The 21,402-nt window shown below is 41.7% G+C and overlaps 1 protein-coding gene across 1 annotated transcript in view; it reads left to right on the forward strand.

Moving 5' to 3' along the window:
* Window positions 1-21,402, forward strand: part of LOC120032762 (phosphofurin acidic cluster sorting protein 2-like) — a 100,236-nt gene that overhangs the window by 34,312 nt on the left and 44,522 nt on the right. Inside the window, exon 2 of the mRNA XM_038978945.1 lies at window positions 17,665-17,752. Within this exon, the coding sequence (XP_038834873.1) occupies window positions 17,665-17,752 (88 nt within the window). The remainder of the gene's footprint in view (window positions 1-17,664; window positions 17,753-21,402) is intronic.

The raw sequence follows: 21,402 nt of genomic DNA on the forward strand, positions 1-21,402 counted from the left end.
CTGACATGCACTGTCAACTGTGGGTCCTTATATAGACAGGTGTGGCCTTCCCAAATCATGTCCAATCAATTGAATTGACCACAGGTGGACCAATCAAGTTGTAGAAACATCTTGAGGATGATCAATGGAAACACGAGATACACCTGAGCGCCATTCCCATTATCATAGCAAAGGGTCTGAATACTTATGTAAATAAGGTATTTCTGTTTTATTTATTTATATATTTGCAAAAATTTCAATCCCTGTTTTGCTTTGCCATCATGGGGTATTGTGTGAAGATTGCTGAGTATTTTTTATTTATTTAATACATTTTAGAAAAAGGCTGTAACGTAACAAAATGTGGAAAAAATCAATGGGTCCGAATACTTTCCGGAGGCGCTGTATATACATTAGATGGGTGGGTGGGGGGGGGGCTGTTTTGTAGCCACCGAGCTTCCATCTTGGCACTCCCCCACCATTGTAAAAAAAAAATATATATATATATTTGGAAGCTATAGAAATGCATTTATTACTGTTTACATTTGTTTTTGCCGTGTTTTATTCTATTACCGACATCTTAATGCATACTTTTAAATTCTATTATGTGAGCTAAATAAAAAATACACTACCGGTTAAAAGTTTTAGAATATCTACACATTCAAGGGTTTTTCTTCATTTGTACTATGTTTTACATTGTGAAGACACCTGAAATCTGTCAAGTAACACGTATGGAATCATGTAGTAACCAAAAAAGTGTTAAATAAATCAAAATATATTTGAGATTCTTCAAGTAGCCACCCTTTGCCTTGATGAGTAGCCACCCTTTGCACTCCAGTGTAGATTTGGCCTTGTGTTTATTGTCCTGCTGAAAGGTGAATTCGTTTCCCAGTGTCTGATGGAAAGAAGACTGAACCATGTTTTCCTCTAGGATTTTTTTCTGTGCTTAGCTGTATTCCATTTATTTTTATCCAAAAAACTCCTTAGTCCTTGCCAATCACAAGCATACCCATAACATGATGCAGCCTCCACCATTCTTGAAAATATGAAGTGTTGTACTCAGTGATGTATTGTGTTAGATTTGCCCCAAACATAACGCTTTGTATTCAGGGCTAAAAGTCAATTTCTTGCAAACAGGATGCATTTTTAGGGGGGAATATTTTTATTCCGTAAAGGCTTCCTTCTTTTCCCTCTATCAATTAGTTTAGTATTGTGGAAACTACAATGTTGTTGATACATCCTCAGTTTTTTCCTATCACAGATAAATAAACTCTACATTGGCCTCATGGTGAAATCCCTGAGCAGTTTCCTATCTTTCTGGAAACTGAGTTATTTTTGTAGTGACTGGGTGTATTGATACACCATCCAAAGCCTAATAAATAACTGTACCATGCTCAAAGGTATATTTAGCGTCAGCTTTTTTTATTTGTACACATCTACCAATCTGTGCCCTTCTTTGCGAGGTATTGAAAAACCTCCCTGGCCTTTGTGGTTGAATCTGTGCTTGAAATGTACTACTCGATTGAGGGACCTTACAGATCATTGTATATGTGTGGTACAGAGATGCGGTAGTCTTTCAAAAATCACGTTAACCACTATTATTGAACACAGAATGAGACTTACTATGTGACTTGTAAAGCACATTTTTACTCCTGAACTTATTTAGGCTTGCCATAACAAAAGGGGTTAAATACTTATACCGCTTCTACATTATGGGGTATTGTGTATTGATCAGTGACACAAAATCTCAATTTCTAACATTTTAACCCTTTGACGCGTACGAGCACATATTTGTGATCATTGTTGAGTGGACCATGCAGCGTACCATTGCAAATATGTGATTGGAACAGTAGCAACAGAACGTATGATACAACAAACGTGTCTAAACAGCATTGTTGTCTGAAAAGCATCTAAACAATGTTTTGTACTGATGGGAAATAAAGGTCTAAACAACACTTCCTCAATTTGACATTTTATTGTAAAAGATAAATGCGAACTTCATCATCCAAACTAGGGATGCACGATATATCGGAATCGGACGATATTAGCTAAAAATGCCGGCATCGGCCCAATATCTAGTTTAACGCCGAAGTGCAAAACCGATGTCAAAGCTGACGTGCCTATATAGGTACATGACGCCACGTAGAATTTTGCGCTACATGTGCAACACAGCATTCCTAACCTAGCCCATACAACGTCTGCTGTGTGGCTCGAGCAGTCAACAAGTCGAGCAGTCATTTGAAAGAGTAAGAACATTTCAGCATTTCAACTCAAAAGGCGAAATCCATTAACGCAAAGATAATTTTAATTAATTGCCCCTGACAATCAACCGTTCTCTGTCGTGGGTAATGTTGGCTTTCGCCGACTGGTCGAGCACCGGTACACACTACCAAGTGCGCTATTTTTCAGATGTTGCCCTACCGGAGTTACACAGTAATAGCGTCACTGCTATTATCTTCACGACTGACATGTGGAACAGCAATATCAGTCCCATGAGCATGCTGAGTCTGACAGCACAGTGGGTCGTCGAGGATTTCGTACTGAGGAAAGTTGTATTGCATGCTCATGAATGTGCTGGTTGTCATACCGCTGCTGCCATTTCAATGGCATTTGAGAACATGTTTAAAACATGAACACACTCGCTTGCTCCATTCGAACAACTGACTCTAATTAAGCTCATCAACTGTGCCTGCAGCAGGCGTGATACCCTCTGTCATGGCATTGAAACGCCCGCTCAACAAAACTGCCGACACAGGCTGTGAACAAGCGATTCGGTGGCATTCTCTCTTTACTGTGTTGCCACCATGCTCGATGCTAGGTACAAGGGCCGCTATATCGATGCAGACAAGAAACGGGATTTACGTGAAATGTTACATACACAGCTGGACAAGATGGAAACGGATACAGTGACAGTGCGCACCGAGGAAGAGAGGCCAAGGACAGACAGAGCTGAAACTTCACTGCTTGACATGTATAATGAAACCCTGGTTGAGAATGAAACGACTGAACAAATGAGCAACGAAACAGCACAGCAAGTAAGTGAAAGAAATAGGTTTTAATTTATGTTTTACTGGTAATGGCGACATACTTCAATGTTGTGTGTGTGTGTGTAACCTTTATTTAACTAGGCAAGTCAGTTTTAAGAACAAATTCTTATTTACAATGACGGCCAAACCTGGGCGACGCTGGGCCGATTGTGCGCCGCCCTATGGGACTCCATAGTGATTCGAACCAGGGACTGTAGTGATGCCTCTTGCACTGAGATGCAGTGCTTTAGACCGCTGTGTCCGTGTGTTTTAACTATTTAACTGTACTAGAATGCTTTAAAGGCCGCTAAACATTTTATTATCGGTATCGGTTTTTTTTGCAAGGAAAATATTGGATATCGGTATCGGCCAAAAATGTCATATAGGTGCATCACTAATCCAAACATCACACAACATATCCACAGCCAAACTCATTCCATAAACCAGTCTAAATAACAGATTGCGCTGACAAAAAAACAAAACATAAGTTAGTGACCTAACAGCTAGACTTGTGCTCACCGGAGTTGTGGTATATTGTAAACAAGGGAGAAATAATATTGTAATATTGTTCAGAAGAGATGTGTGTCAGCTAAGCTAACAGCAGCTAAATTCTTTATGATATTTGTTTATTTTTGACAAGCGAAAACACCCATATCCCAGAATGCCATTCACTATAAGACGCAAATAGTCAAAGATGGCTGCGCCCATTTTTCTGAAAAATATGAAGTTTGGCCGCTTCATCATACACATCTTTGATGTACTTGTTAGTGTATACAAGAACCGGAACACACAAATGATAAGTCGTTTACCGTTTTTGACAAATCACTCGGAAATCTCTGACCTTTTAGAAAAATTGCTCCGACTTGGAAAAATCTTTTTCAACAGTCATCCAACTCGGGCCTGTTTCTAGAGCTCCGTATTTCCGACCCGAAGATTACTGATGTCATGATTTTGACCTCATATTCTTCAGAGTTCCCAGTTGTCTTTAAAGCACCATAAGTCAATCAAGTGAAATATCCCTTCACCTCATTTTTATAACATCTTTGGTCTGACAGATATGTCAACAAACATGGTGCCACACATCTGGCAAATAGCTTAGCATTAGCTCATCATAATGAGTACAACTTTCAAGAAAGTATTTTACACACGTGTCCATTACAATCTATGCAAGAATCGGAATACATGATTTGTCAACAGTACTTGAAAACGTGAATAAAACAGTAAATACATTATGCTCCATACATACATACATACGGTATGCTACAGTTGAAGCGACAACACGCTATAGTGAAAATAATGCATTTACTTTGATAGGAACGCACACATGTCCAAAGTTATTGTTTGTGAGGAAAACAACAATGAAGACAATGCGGTCACCAGACAGAAAATTTGCCAGTGGGGAAAAGTTTGCATCTGACTATAGATGCACAATGTCTTCATACTTGATCAGGGGAAACACAGGGCTCTCAAAGAGAGAAGTTTGTGCTGCTCAGTAAATCCTCAAACATAAATTGTCTAACATTGAAATAGGCTACTACTTATGTGAATAATGAGGAGGTGGAACACACATTCAAACTGTTAGAAAATAATTAGAACTTGACAAGTTGAGACATATCCTATAGATAATTAGCAGGCAGCGTGCCTTGATTTGAGGGCAGTGTCGTGTTGCGTAACAATCACATTTTAGAACAGTGAGTACATTCTGACATCATGCACATAAAAAAACTCACGCTGGTGCGACTGTTCGAGATATTTGGAACTCGCGCGTGAAAAGGTTAAATTCAGGCTGTCAGCCAACAAGATGTGGAAAAGGTGAAGTGGTATGAATACTTTCCGATGGCACTTTTCATCATTGTTTTGACTCCAATATCCCAGATGTATTTAAATCTAGCCGAGGGTTGTTGTGGTTTCAGCAGTAGACAAAAACTATTCTATCAGCCTCCCCATTTGCACTCCCTAATGCAGATCATTTACGCTTTTTATCCATTAGCATTCATCATTAGCAAATGATTAGCATCCCCCCCCATTCATAATACGATTTCTTAAAATCCCATTTAGCAGACACTTTTATCCAAAGTGACTTACAATACATTGAGTGCATACATTTCAGCATATGTGATCCCTGCAGGATTTGAACCCATGACTGTGGCGTTGCTAATGACGTGCTCTTAAGTGAGCCACACAGAACCACATTCTCTTGGTTTGTGTGGCTCGTGTTTATCTCTGTCATTGCTAAGCGCTAGTGTTACTGTAATGGAAGGAATTGATTGGTTCTGTTGTTAACGACTGTTGTTCTCACGTGCAAAGCTAGGCTAGTAGCTTTAGCGGATAACCTGTTTTTTATTGCAGTAATGCCTGTGGTTTAGCTGTTAACATTTTTAAGTATAGCTCAAGTATCCCTTGAATTAATACCCCATAGAAACTATATTGTCAAGACTTTCTTGTGGCCAGCAGCAAGTATGGGGAGGCAGGTAGCCTAGTGGTTAGAGCATTGGTCCAGTAACCGAAAGGTTGCTCGATCGAATCCCCGAGCTGACAAGGTAAAAATCTGTCGTTCTACCCCTGAACAGGGCAGTTAACCCACTGTTCCTAGGCCGTCATTGTAAATAAGAATTTGTTCTTAACCGACTTGCCTAGTTAACTATATATATTTGTAAAGTAATGTTGTAGGTTTAGTAGTAAAAACAATTGTTGGCTGTAATATCCCTCCCAGCTATTGTTCTGTATGTCTCAATAAGGAAGAAAGTTTTCCCACCTTTTCTTGGCACTCGGCACAGGCATTTCCTGTTGATTGCTCAGTTCCAACAGACATAGGCAGGCGGCTCAGTCCAACAGTGTTAGTCAAAGCAAATAGCCATCCCATTCACAACAGAACTGGGCATTTGTAAGTAACAAGCAATTGCATCATATTACTGCAATAGTAAAGTGCAACCAACACTGTCATTCAACCGAACCACAACAATAAAGGTGATGAAGCCATCACTGCTTTTAATATGTCAGAGCTAGCATGTTTGGACTTGCTTTGGAAGGATTTGAATGGTACAGTAGCCTGTAAAGCCTGAAGAGTCATGGCCACCCCCTGTAAATGTCACAAGCTGAGGATTGTTGATATTGTGCCATGCCTGTGTGTCACGACCACAGGATTACGCAACCCCCGAGGCTGTGGGCATAATGTAGGGCACAGCAGAGAGAGAGAGAGTATACAGGACCAGTCAAAAGTGTGGACACACCTACTCATTAAAGGGTTTTTCTTAATTTTTACTATTTTCTACATTGTAGAATAATAGTGAAGACATCAAAACTAGGAAATGCATGGATGGAATCATGTAGTAATCAAAAAAGTGTTAAATCAAAATATATTTGAGATTCTTCAAAGTAGCCACCCTTTGCCTTGATGACAGCTTTGCACACTCTTGGCATTCTCTCAACCAGCTTCATGAGGTAGTCACCTGGAATTCATTTCAATTAACAGGTGTGCCTTGTTAATTTGTGGAATTTCTTTCCTTTTTAATGCGTTTGAACCAATCAGTTGTGTTGTGGCAAGGAAGGTAGAAAACAGCTCAAACAAGCAAAGAGAAATGACAGTCTATCATTACTTTAAGACATGAAGGTCAGTCAATATGGAACATTTCAAGAACTTTGAAAGTTTCTTCAAGTGCAGTTGCAAAAACCATCAAGCGCTATGATGAAACTGGCTCTCATGAGGACCCCCACAGGAAAGGAAGACCCAGAGTTACCTCTGCTGCAGAGGATAAGTTCATTAGAGTTACCAGCCTCAGAAACTGCAGCCCAAATAAATGCTTCACAGAGTTCAAGTAACAGACACATCTCAACATCAACTGTTCAGAAGCTTCATGGTCGAATTGCTGCAAAGAAGCCACTACTAAAGGACACCAATAAGAAGAAGACTTGGTTGGGCCAAGAAACACGAGAAATGGACATTAGAGCGGTGGAAATCTGTCCTTTTGGTCTAATGAGTCCACATTTGAGATTTTTGGTTCCAACCGCCTTGTCTTTGTGAGATGCAGAGTACCAAACTTTTGCTGGTACTGTACATACAAAAGTAGTTTGTAATCAAAATGGATATGGTGCAAAATCCTAATTTAGTTTTATGCTGCGTCATCGGAGGTAGTCAATCTATTGACATACTATAGCCAATCGTCTTAGACGGCTTCCCACTTTGAAATATTTAAATGTGACCACTTGAAATCACAGCAAGTGGGAGGCGATCAATGGTAAAGCCTTGGGAAACACTGAGGCAATTGTTACTCACAGGGTAGGTTGATTACAGCCACAACATAATATAAAGGCAGAACAATAACACAACCTTGGCTGCAGATTTCACCGACATCCAAAAGTAGAATTCTACCAATTCGACGTCCAATTCTCTTCCTGGCGGGAGGCGAGGAGATTAGGAGCCGTGTGTTTTTGTGTCCCTGTTTTGATGCTGAAATGGGACGAGCTAGACCAATCATAGTTAATCTTCTTAAAGCCTTGAACAACTCGGTCAGGAGGCAACCTGCTTCTCTCTTTGTGTGTCAAGACCCTTAGAGAGATTAGCAACTTTACAGTCAATATATTGGGTCATGATCAAAGGCAGAAAGAAATTATAGAATATTTTGGTAGCTACGATTTTCAGGTCAAACCTATGAGAGGATTGCAGAAATGTCCTCTTGACATTTGTCCCCTCTTCTTCAGTACAGTTGGGTGATGTGTGTGCTTCATTCTGTCACATCATTGCCTGTACGTGTGTGTATTTTACTCCATATTCTCACCATGCATAGAATATTTTGGGAGCTATGATTTCAGGTCAAACTTACATATGAGCACAGTTGTGTGATGATTTGTGTTCTTAATTTTGTCAAATGATTGCCTATACAAGTGTCTGTGTGTGTGTTTTACTCCATATTCTGACCATGCGTAAGCTTAATACAGTATATTCTAACTCTGTTTTATTTCTCCTTGAGACTCCCTTGGGGTACAGAGAAGAGTCAGCAAACACACTCTGAGCTGCTTTTTCAGCCAATCAAAACCCTCCTCCCACATCCTTCCAGTATTATTAGCCAATCACAAACCTCCTCCCCATGTCATCAGCCAATCACAAACCTCCTCACATCCTTCCATTATTTATAGCACCCCCCTCTAGTAAAAAGACATATGGGCACAATGTATGAATGGGCCACAAAGAGAGTGTGTGTGTGTGTGCACGCATTTGTGTTCTATTTCATAGAGGATGGATATGTGTACGTGGGTGACACATCACTTCAACCAGTACCTTGTGTTCCGACTGCTCTGAACGCCCTTTCTCTTTTCTGTAACTCTGTGGTGCGACTTGGGGGAATACAGTAGTGAGGAGCAATTCTGCCACGGTCCTTCAATGTCACACACGGCTCGGTTAATCCAAGAGCATCGCGGTGATTTTAAGGGTCAGGGGTGTTTTTCATTAGTGTGTGTGTGTGTGTCTGTGGTATACTTGTGGTAGTATGTGTTTGCACAAGGTCAGAGATATCACTCATTCACTGAGCCAAATGCTGGGGGAAATACTACATTGACAAGAACCACATATAATGCATTGTAAAATTAAATACTATAGAACTCCATTAATGGCTTCATACAAGTCCATATATTCAGAAACACATGACTTTATCTGTGTGTATTGGGTTTTATGGTAGGGTCACTGTCTCTGTGCAGCCATTACTGCACAGAAACATAAGGGCTGAGTTCAAGCCTGCTGCATTTACCTTATCTTTCACTTTAGCTGTAATTGACGTTTTCCAAAGAGGAAGCCTAGATAATGTGTTGTTACTGTTACGATACGGTGAGAGTACAACATAATAGCATAAGAAAGGGTAGATGAGACTACAGTGCAGTATAATGCAGAACTAAGATGGGTCGATACAGAACCTTGCGCTTCAGACGGAAAAGATTCAATACAGCAGCGTTTCTCAATCCATTATTTCTCTCACCCGCATATGACACACACACACACACACACACACACACACACACACACACAGTAATTAAGTACAGCTTTTAGTTTTCCCGTTAACCCACAAACTTTTCACCGGGGACAGAGACACTATCACTACCCGGGATAAGCCCTAATATCTGGCCTTCTTTCTGCCCTGATGCCACACCTTATCCCCCGTTAACAACCTTCTACCTTTTAATAACTGATGTTAAGCCCTAATGTCTGGCCTTCTTTCTGCCCTGATGCCACACCTTATCCCCCGTTAACAACCTTCTACCTTTTAATAACTGATGTTAAGCCCTAATATCTGGCCTTCTTTCTGCCCTGATGCCACACCTTATCCACCGTTAACAACCTTCTACCTTTTAATAACTGATGTTAAGCCCTAATGTCTGGCCTTCTTTCTGCCCTGATGCCACACCTTTATCCCCCGTTAACAACCTTCTACCTTTAATAACTGATGTTAAGCCCTAATATCTGGCCTTCTTTCTGCCCTGATGCCACACCTTTATCCCCCGTTAACAACCTTCTACCTTTAATAACTGATGTTAAGCATTATTAGTAGTTCTGCCAATAACTGATGTGGGATCACCTCTCCCTACCCTAATTATTTACCTTTGAGTTGTTCAGTCTTAACCTTCTACTGCAGTGGGCTAAATCAGGGTCACACTGTGTTTCTTGGTCGTCTTAAACAAATCTCCTTTGAAACAAAAGTATACACCTCACACACATGGTTATGGGCTTAACAAAAAGAAGACACGTGTAACATATAGAGATGAAATGCATACAATTTTGAGTTTGCATCCCGATATTACACTTTAAATACATCACAGAAAACTGAAATGAAACAGTTTGACACAAACACCGGATTTGTATTGTTTTTATTAATTAGGAAATAATGAAAAATATGAATAACATTCCACCCATGAGGCCACGAGGTCATTTGACTGCAGGAAAGGGCTACAAACTACTGATGTTGTCACGGCCGATGCTGGAAGAAGACCCAAGGTGCAGCGTGGTGTGCGTACATTTTCCTCTTTATTTAAAATGTCGCCAACAAACACAAGAAACACGACCGTGAAGCTTAAGGGCTATAGTGCCACAAACAAAGACAACTACCCACCACGAAAGGAGGGAAAAAGGGCTACCTAAGTATGGTTCCCAATCAGAGACAATGATAGACAGCTGTCCCTGATTTGAGAACCATACCCGGCCAAAACGTAGAAACACAAAATCATAGAAAACATAGAATGCCCACCCCAAATCACACCCTGACCAAACCAAATAGAGACATAAAAATGCTCTCTAAGGTCAGGGCGTGACAGATGTGGGGTCAGCATTGGCCTCAATCTCAGTCCTCCCAAGTTGTGGCCACACAAATAGTCTGGGAAGCCATTGATGTTCAGGAGTTTTATGGCTTGGTGGTAGAAGCTGTTTAGAAGCCTCTTGGAACTAGACTCCGGTACCACTTGCCATGCGGTAGCAGAGAGAGCAGTCTATGACAAGGGTGGCTGAAGTCTGACAATTTTAGGGCCTTCCTCTGACACCGCCTGGTATAGACTTCCTGGATGGCAGGAAGCTTGGCCCTTTGAGTATCTGAGGACCCATGCCAAATCTTTTCAGTCTCCCGAGGGGGAATAGGTTTTGTCGTGCCCTCTTCACGACTGTCTTGGTATGCTCGAACCATCTTAGTTTGTTGGGGATGTGGATGCCAAGGAACTTGAAGCTCTCAACCTGCTCCACTACAGCCCCGTCGATGAGAATGGGGATGTGCTCGGTCCTCCTTTTCCTGTGGCCCACAATCATCTCCTTTGTCTTGATCACATTGAGGGAGAGGTTGTTGTCCTTGGATCAAGAGCCTTGCTGTCTAATATAACATGTTGTGTGTTCAGCCATCTGTGAGTAGCATTTTTGAGTTGTGTGTAACTTTATTATCTGAGATGTCTGTCCTGAAATGTTTTCAGTCAGAGACTGTATAAAATGTTCGCAATGTGCTTGTTAGCATTTAGTTTGAAAATAGCTTCCCTTGTGTTCAGTGTCGGTATTACCAAATGTGGCAAGGTCGGTATGACAATTTGGATACTGCCCAAGCCTATTGTAGGGCTCCACCAGCTGCCATGTTAATAGTCCCAAGTGCATGAATCATTCTTTTGACAAATGCAACGTGTTCCCTGTAGCTGATTGCTTAACGGTTACGCATAATCCGTCATTTTACCTCAACGCGTTTCCCCTCGTCTCCAGGGAATTGGGGTTTAGGAGCACATGCTCTTCCTGTCATGCTAATGAAACACAATTCGTCTGAGGTGCAGTTTACCGTTACACTCCCCCTGTTTGTCTTTGGGCACTGTCAGGCAGTGTGCCTAATGGTGTTCTGAGAAAATGGGTTTGGCATGAATAAAACGCTTCTCGATACAGTTCGTCATTACTAACACAGGGGGGATGTATTGAAGACTAGTAGCCCCTGTCACACAGTTGTGTCCATGTTATAGGCTGCAGATTATTGGCCGCTTGCCCAAAGAAGCATTTGACATAACGGAATTTGCTATATCCAAATTGGAACACACTTTAACAACTTTAACTTTAATTTTACAGTGTAGTTACTAACCCGTAAATAATGCAAAAGTGTTGCCCAAGGTTGGTTTTGGATATGTAGGATGTAGCAATGGACTATTTCTAGTCTTGTATTGGGCAACTGCTGAAGTCAAAGTGTTTGGAGAAGAGAAACCATAACAAAAGATACTGTATTTTGTATTTATTAAGTATCATTAAGTATCCTCATCCCCAAGGCAGTGGCTACACTTCCTGGGGTCCAGAAATATTAAGGCAGAGATACAGCTCCGGAAAAAATTAAGAGACAACTGCAAAATGATCAGTTTCACTCTTTGTAGGTATGTGTTTGGGTAAAATTAACATTGTTGTTTTATTCTATAAACTACTGAAAACCTTTCTCCCAAATTCTAAATAAAAATATTGTCATTTAGAGCATTTATTGGCAGAAAATGACAACTGGTCAAAATAACCAAATAGATGCAGTGTTGTCAGACCTCGAATAATGCAAATAAAATAAGTTCATATTCATTTTTAAACGATACAATACTAATGTTGTAACTTAGGAATTGTTCAGAAATCAATATTTGGTGGAATAACCCTGAATTTCAATCACAGCTTTCATGCGTCTTGGCATGCTCTCCACTGCCTCTGGACAAGAGGAATACCTATGTAAGAATGCTGTTCATTGACTATAGCTCAGCATTTAACACCATAGTACCTTCCAAACTCGTCATTAAGCTTGAGACCCTGGGTCTCGACCCCGCCCTGTGCAACTGGGTCCTGGACTTTCTGACGGTCTGTCCCCAGGTGGTGAGGGTAGGAAACATCTCCCCCCGCTGATCCTCAACACTAGGGCCCCACAAGGGTGCGTTCTCAGCCCTCTCCTGTACTCCCTCTTCACCCATGACTGCGTGGCCATGCATGCCTCCAACTCAATCATCAAGTTTGCAGACGACACTGCAGTGGTAGGCTTGATTACCAACAACGACGAGACGGCCTACAGGGAGGAGGTGAGGTCCCTCGGGGTGTGGTGTCAGGAAAATAACCTCTCACTCAACGTCAACAAAACAAAGGAGATGATCGTGGACTTCAGGAAACAGCAGAGGGAGCACCCCCCTATCCACATCGACGAGACAGTAGTGGAGAAGGCGGAAAGTTTTAAGTTCCTCGGCGTACACATCACAGACAAACTGAATTGGTCCACCCACACAGACAGCGTGGTGAAGAAGGCGCAACAGCGCCTCTTCAACCTCATGAGGCTGAAGAAATTTGGCTTGTCACCGAAAACACTCACAAACTTTTACAGATGCACAATCGAGAGCATCTTGTCAGGCTGTATCACCGCCTGGTACGGCAAATGCTACGCCCACAACCGTAAGCCTCTCCAGAGGGTAGTGCGGTCTGCGCAACGCATCACCGGGCGCAAACTACCTGCCCCCCTGGACACCTACACCACCCGATGTCAGAGGAAGGCGAAAAAGATCAAGGACAACAACCACCCGAGCCGCTGCCTGTTCACCCCGCTATCATCCAGAAGACGAGGTCAGTACAGGTGCATCAAAGCTGGGACCGAGAGACCGAAGCTGTTTTTCAATCTCAAGGCCATCAGACTGTTTAACAGCCATCACTAACATTGAGTGGCTGCTGCCAACATACTGACTCAAATCTCTAGCCACTTTAATAATTGGATGTAATAAATGTATCACGAGTCACTTTAAACAATGCCACTTTTATATAATGATTACATACCCTACGTTACTCATCTCGTGTATATACTGTACTCTAGACCATCTACTGCATCTTGCCTATGCCGCACGGCCATCGCTCATCCATACATTTATATGTACATATTCTTATTCATTACTTTACACTTGTGTGTGTGTATAAGATAGTTGTTGGGAAATTGTTAGATTACTTGTTAGATATTACTGCATGGTCGGAACTAGAAGCACAAGCATTTCGCTACACTCACATTAACATCTGCTTACCTTGTGTATGTGACCAATAACATTTTATTTTATTTGACCAGTCTTTCACATTGATGTTGGGTGACTTTATGCCACTACTGGCACAAAAATTCAAGTAGCTCGGCTTTGTTTGATGGCTTGTGACCATTCATCTTCCTCTTGATCACATTCCATTTTCAATGGGGATCAGGTCTGGAGATTGGCCTGGCCATGACCAAGGTCTTGATCTGGTGGTCCTCCATCCACACCTTGATTGACCTGGCTGTGTGTCATGGAGCATTGTCCTGCTGGAAAAACCAATCCTCAGAGTTGGGGAATGTTGTCAGAGCAGGAGGGAGCAAGTTTTTGTACGTGGCTTGGTTCATGCGTCCTTCACAAAGACATCTGCCCGATCCCAGCCTTACTGACGCACCCCCAAATCATCACCGATCCTCCACCAAATGTCACAGTGGGTGCGAGACCTGGAGAGGCCTACAAGCCACAGTGTCTCGCACCCACTGTGACATTTGGTGGAGGAGCTTTCAAGACGCATGAAAGCCATGAAAGGGTTATTCCACCAAATATGGATTTCTGAACTCTTTCTAAGTTAAACCATTAGTATTGTGTTTAAAAATGAATATGAACTTATTTTCTTTGCATTATTCGAGGTCTGACAACACTGCATATTTTTTGTTATTTTGACCAGTTGTCATTTTCTGCAAATAAATGCTCTAAATTACAATATTTTTTATTTGGAATTAGGGAGAAATGTTCAGTAGTTTACACATGCCTATAAATAGTAAAACCAGAGAAACTGATAATTTTGCAGTGGTCTCTTAATTTTTTCCAGAGATTAAAATGCAGATTAAAATATTACATTAAATTTCATAACACTTTTCACAACACATTAAGTGTGTTCCCTGTGTGTTTAATCCAACAAGAACTATTTTGTTCGCACAATATCCCCAGCAAATATGCCATTTTAGCAGATCAGCTTTGAGGCTTTCAACATAAGCATTGCTCTACTGCACTGTGATAGCTTTTTATTTGATAGATTTTTTATTTTAAGTACTTTGCTTCCTCTTTCAAAATGTTGTTTAGTGAATCATCGCAAATTATTTTGGTAGCATTTCTATTTGATGAATTTTCCCCCTATATTCCATCCAGTTCGCTTTATTTAATAATATACTTCACTTGATCTTTCTCGAATATGTTCCTCCATTTCTTTTTGATTTTCCTCTAACTTATTCTGTGCCTCTATGGTACTGTGATAGTTTTAGTGTACTGCAGTGAGTGAGTATTTCCTGTAAATATACTGAATCTCTTTCACATGGCCTCTCTTTGAATGTCCAGTCATTTCAATCTCCCTCCACCTAGCCCTCTCTTTTCATCTCTCTGTCCATCCACCCCTCTCGTCGCTCTCTGCCTCTCTCTCTCTCGCTCTCTCTCTCTGCCTCTCTCTCTCTGCCTCTGTCCTTCTGATGAATGGCCAGTATAGAATGCATTCAATCAGGTGGTCTGGCTTTGTGCTGAGTTAGCGCAAAGTTTCTTCCGTCACTGCGTCTGAACATTCCAGACCCTTTGTGTCCAAGTGTGTTTGTGTGCATCTCTTTTGGTGCGTTTGTGTATTTGTGTTTTGTATGGTCTGTGCGTGTGCCTGCGCTGTCAGTACTGGATGTTGAATCGGCCTGTTTGTGTTTGCCTGTCAACTAACACTCCAGACAAGTCAGAATTCTCAAAGACAGACTGTGACCCCAACTTCCCCTCGGTTGTGTGTGTTTGTGTGTGTGGGGGGGGGGTAGCTGTGTGTGGGTCAGAGGATGTGTGTTTATTTTAGTGTAAGTCTGTTGAAAGTGCTTGCATTTCCATTGTATTGTTTTTGTGCATGTGTATGTGTTGGAGTAAGGGTCTGTAGTCATGGGGAATTGGAACGTGAATGTGTTTCTACTCTGCTGACCAAGGTTGCCACCCCATCACAGAGAGTGTGAGTGTGAAAAGGGGAGAGAGAGAACACATTCATTCAACCCCAGCTCTACTTTCTCCTCCAAATGCACTAGAATGGAAGAATAGGAGCCGTCTCTAGCTTCCTGTATGACTCGCACTCTGGCAATGCAGTACTTCCATAAAGGCTACATCCCAAATGGCACCTTTTCCCCTATTTAGTGCACTACTTTAGACCAGAGCCCTATGGCACCCTATTCCCTATTTAGTGCACTACTTTAGACCAGAGCCCTATGGCACCCTATTCCCTATTTAGTGCACTACTTTAGACCAGAGCCCTATGACACCCTATTCCCTATTTAGTGCACTACTTTTGACCAGGGCCCACGGTGCACTGTAGAGAATAGGGTGCCATTTGGGGAAAGTTACAGTCTGAGGGGAAAAGGAAGAGCTCAGGGCCACTGTGGGATTTGAATGAAGCTCACAGCAGCACTGGTATTCAGGTCTGAACTGACTATCTGTTTTGTTAACCTACTTTCCTGTCATGTTTTCATGTTCTGCCTGCGTACATTGGTTTCACGGTCTCCTGACCGAAGACCTATTGTGTTTTGAAATGTTGTGATTATTCAAAAGATCTCTCTTCGGAGCATGTTTGCAGATTTTTTGATTTGATTTGCTACCTTGTTTTCATACGTTTGAGGTTTAGTTTTTTTGGGGGGTCGTGTTAATGTTAGACTCGCCAACAATGTCTTTTTTTATTTCCTCATGGATAGGGCTTTTCAACCAATAATCAACAATCAGGCATGAGCGCCTCAGTCTATTGGATGAGTCATGTTCACACAAGTTAAGTCCTCCAAATTTTGCCAGTACCCACTTTTAATAAAGCCTGAAAAGATTTATTAGCAATATAAAACATTCAAAATCCTACACATTATAGGCATTTTTTTATCATTTGTAAATTCAAAATAGGGATTCATAACCATTCATTAACGAACAGTATTATATTGTAATAAGCCTATGTAAGCCAACGATCCAAGAGCATATCCTCTCCTTGAGCCGTTAGATTAATGACGGAGAACTAATTAGGTCTCAATACAGTGTTCGACACTGCTAAAACAGTCGCATTGTTTGACTTGGCAGTGCGACACACATTTTTAATTGATTGCAAGGGTGCCAGGGCAAAAAATGGACTTGGCCACGTTAGTTTACGGCTCATAATTAGCTTTTTTATTTTTGATTATGATGATTTATTCAAACAGTAATGTGCAATTTATCAGAAACATTTTTTCTTTCTGAAGAGGAAACAACAGCGTGGGAATAACCCCTGTCTGTGTGTTCAGCGCGGGTAGGGCCTATGTCTACCACTTTGTGTAGCCTTTAGCGACGCTAATGATCGCCTAAACGTCTTAGAGTAGATGGAAATGCAATTAAAAGGTAACTACAAGGTAGCTACCTGGCAGGATCGTGATTATTTGCTTCAATCCAGTGGCCATTTGTTTGGAAAACTCCTTCATAAGTGTACTACAGACATAGGCACCGTGTCCACGAGCTAAGCTTCCCCTAAAGTAATTGAATTAAATTGCCAAAATTATATAGCCTAATTAGCCCCTCCTGTCTATACAAAAAATAATTCAAAATATGCTACTAGATCAAAAAGCATGATTTGGCCACAGATGATCATTGGCTTCTTAAAAAAAAATACAGCTGTGGACTGTTTAAATTGCCTGGTTTTAATGTCTATGCATTAAATTATAATCCAGACTGTGTTGAAAATGATTTAAGACTGAGACTCTCTCCTTTACAACCCAACATTGCAGAGTTGTGTGCATCCTTTCAAGCACACCCATCTCATTAACCTGTGGGGAGTTATTCACAATTTTTGATGAACAAATAAGATGTAAGATGGCAAAATAAAGAGCAAAATGATTGATTATTATTATTTGTGCCCTGGTCCTATAAGAGCTCTTTGTCGCTTCCCACGAGCCGGTTTGTGACAAACTCACACTCATTCTTATGTTTAATAAATGTATCGAATAGTGTGTGTGTGTGTGTGTGTGTGTGTGTGTGTGTGTGTGGCAGGCTAACAATGATGGCAAAAAACAACAGTTGAGAGTGCGCTGACCCTGGTGCTAGAGTACGCAGCTGGAGGTTGAACGTTTTGAAGGGGTACGGGACTATAAAAAGTTTGGGAACCACTGATCTAAATGAATAAAACTAAACGAAATCCCTTCCATGTCTCCCCTGTTGACCACAGATTGTGCAGCCTGACCCTCAAGAAGCTGATTGTCCTCAAAGAATTGGACCGGGAGCTTAGCTCAGTGGTGATAGCTGTCAAAATACAGGTGAGTCCAGGTTAAGAAGATTATGGCGATTTTAAGTAACGCCCTTCGGATTGTATTAGTATCAAATGGAGTGTCCATAAAAACACAGGAAGTTGGATTGCTGTTGACCATTGAAGTCTTGTGTTAAGGGATGGTTTGGTAACAACTGTTTGCATCACTTGACTGATAATATATTCTGAAATAAACAACAAAATCAAAGGACTATATCAAGGTCAATACTAATAGTCAATTTACTCAAATATGGAAATAACTAACAAAAGCTAATGGCCAACATCGGAAATATTTTCCACTTCTCTGTGGTCCTCCTTACAAGCTATTTCTGAAGCCATGGCATATATTTTGTACGTCCTTTATTTCATGCATCTTGGCAGAATTGCGACATACTTTTCCTTTCACACCTGACAACCTCCCCCAGAATCTCTCCTTCCACTAAGCTCAATAGTCTGAGGACTGCCCGAGCGGTTACCAAGGTGACGGCTTGTTCAATAGGTACAGAGAGAAAATGGAAAAATAATACAGTTATGTCCGACCGTTACTTGGGGCACTGTGCATTCTAAAGTAGTCGCTTTGGCCCGCGGTACTGCCCAGTGCTCGCGTATTGCTCAGGGTTCTGTGCAATCTGAGAGAGAGAGAGAGAGAGAGAGAGCATTGTGTGGTTGAACTGTGTTCTTTCTGTTCTCTCTAATTACTGGTGGTAAATTCACTGGTCATTTTCACTATGCACTACATGAGTATTGAGAGGTAGATTATCAAAAATCTTTGCAATAATTTTATATACTGTAAATGGCAAGCTTAACTTTCAGATACACACAGAGATCTGACATTTTACTACATTGGTTGGATTGATTTGTCAATACATAAATAAATTGCACTTTAATCTAAGAGGGGCCCAACAGGTCTGAACATTTTTGACATGGTCACTGGTGTTTGTGAAGGAAGACAAACCTCAAGAGATTTTAAACTTGTCAGCATGACAGTTACAGTTCATCAGGTGGTAGAAAACCTTCGGTGGCTGTTCCCTATCAGACCCTGAAGTGTCAGTCAATATTGCCCACCGCTGCGCTGTCCTCAAGTAACTCTGTACTATTCAGAAACTATTCCTTTCTTCCTGTGTTGATTGTGATGGCTAGCTAGCGCCTGTCTCAGCCGCCTACCTGCCACTTGTCAGAAAAGGGACTTAAATGGCCACATCTGATCCTCTGATGACAGCATGTTGAGCAGCAACACAAAAGAACCGAAAGTTGCGGCGTAGGCAGGAGTTAAGACGGGTCTCGACTGCTCTGTATTCCCCATTTGACAGGAGGGAAAAGAGTGTGAAAAATGTTTGTTCTTGGGTCACTCTGTATCTCTAGCTACTGAACTCAGAAGATTGTGGCGGTTTTGTTCCGTATGTTAAAACACGATAATGCGTAATTGTTTTAGGACCTTTCAGTTTTTTGAACACCTTCAGAAATGAGTTAATTCTATGGTCATTGAGCTAGCCAATAGCTTTGGTTGCAGACGCATGGAGAGTTAGTGAAGCGCTAACTGACCGTGATAGAAAGAAAATAAGCTTTTGCCACAATTTTTTTCCTGCATGTCACTAGCCGTGTCCTAATTCTGGCTTGCCTACTACTTACTTAAACTGCATACATATTAATCGTACTACGTACTATTTAGCACGTACTGTTTAGAATGCTGTAGTATGCCACGGCCGCAAGTGCACCTGGGAACTCGGAAACAAAATGAGCTCAGACTGGGGAAAATCGTGACATTGGTGATCTTCAGCTCTAGTAGGATGCCGAGTTTCATCTGAGTTGGATGACTGTTCAAAAATATTTTTCCCAGTCGGAGCATGTTTTTTCTTCAGATTTCCCTGTTGTCTTGAATGCACCAACAGTTATGGCTTCGCATATGAACCGGAAAGGATTGTCTGTAGCTCCACCCAGTGATCTTTCACTAACAGCGGAGTGCCAGAGTGTTGTTAACTAAGTAGCATTTGGAAAAACGTTTTTGGAGTAAGGATGCACCATATATCGGTGAACATATCGTAATTGGCCGATATTGGCAAAAAATGCCAACATTTGTATCGGCCCGATGTCTAGTTTGACCCCAAAGTGCAAAACTGATGTCAAAGCTGACGTGCATACCTATATAAACGTAGGTACATGGCGTGCATGTAGAGCTACACGTGCAACACAGCATTCCTAACCTAGCCCAGAATGTCTGCTGTGGATCGAGCGGTCAACAAGTCAAGCAGTCATTTGAAAGAGTAAGAACATTTCAGCGAGACAACTCAAATGGGAAATCCATTAAAGCCAAGATAATGGAATTCATTGCCCTTGACAATCAACCGTTCTCTGTCGTGGGGGATGTTGGCTTTTGCCGACTGGTCGAACACCGGTACACACGGTGCGCTATTTTTCAGATGTTGCCCTACCGCAGTTACACAGTGATGGCGTCACTGCAATTAGCTTCACGACTGACATTTGGACCAGCGATATCAGCCGCATGAGCATGCTGAGTCTGACAGCACAGTGGGTCGTCGAGGATTTCGTACTGAGGAAAGTCGTATTGCATGCTCATGAATGTGCTGGTTGTCATACCGCTGCTGCCATTTCAATGGCATTTGAGAACATGTTTGAAACATGAACACACTAGCTAGCTCCAGTCGAACAACTAACTCAAAAAATATGCTCATCGACTGCTCCTGCAGCAGGCGTGATACCCTCTGTCATGGCATTGAAACGCCTACTCAACAGAACTGCCGACACAGGCTCTGAACAAGCGATTCGGTGGCATTCTCTTTACTGTGTCGCCACCATGCTCGATGCCATGTACAAGGACCGCTACTTCGATGCAGACAAGAAACAGGGTTTACGTGAAATGTTGCATACACAGCTGGACAATATGGAAACAGTGTGCACCGAGGAAGAGGCCACGGACAAACGAGCTGAAACTTCACTGCTTGACCTGTGTGAGGAAATCCGGGTTGAGAATGAAACGACTGAACAAATGAACAACAAAACAGCACAGTAAATAAGTGAAAGAAATAGGTTTTGATAATGTTTTACTGGTAATGGGGACATACGTAAATGCCAAACAAAATAACTTTTTGGTCAGTGTGGTGTGTGTGTGTGTGTGTGTGTGTGTAAACTTTATTTAATGAGGCAAGTCAGTTAAGAACAACTTCTTATTTACAATGACGGCCAATCCCAGACGACGCTGGGCCAATTGTACGCCGCCCTACGGGACTCCCAATCACGGCCGAATGTGTTACAGCCTGGATTCGAACCAGGGACTGTAGTGACGCCTCTTGCACTGAAATGCAGTGCCTTAGACCGCTGTGTGTGTGTGTGTGTGTGTGTGTGTGAACTATTTAAATGTACTAGAATGCTTAAAAGGCCGCAAAATGTTTTTATTTCGGTTATCTGTATCATTTTTTTGGGGCAAGGAAATATCGGTACGTAATATCGGTGCATCACTAATTTGGAGTAAACTCGAGTTAACCGTAGGCCTAAGCATGCATCAATTGAAGTCACCTGAAGCTTGAGAGGAATGGGGAGATGCATTAGAGGAATGATGCAGAGAGCTCGTAATGAGGGCAACTGGCTAGCTACTACTCTGAACTGTGTGTGGTGAGCTTTCTGGTGCCCAGAGCTGCTGAGGAA

This window comes from Salvelinus namaycush, chromosome 39, assembly GCF_016432855.1.
Source record: "Salvelinus namaycush isolate Seneca chromosome 39, SaNama_1.0, whole genome shotgun sequence".
Taxonomy (NCBI): domain Eukaryota; kingdom Metazoa; phylum Chordata; class Actinopteri; order Salmoniformes; family Salmonidae; genus Salvelinus; species Salvelinus namaycush.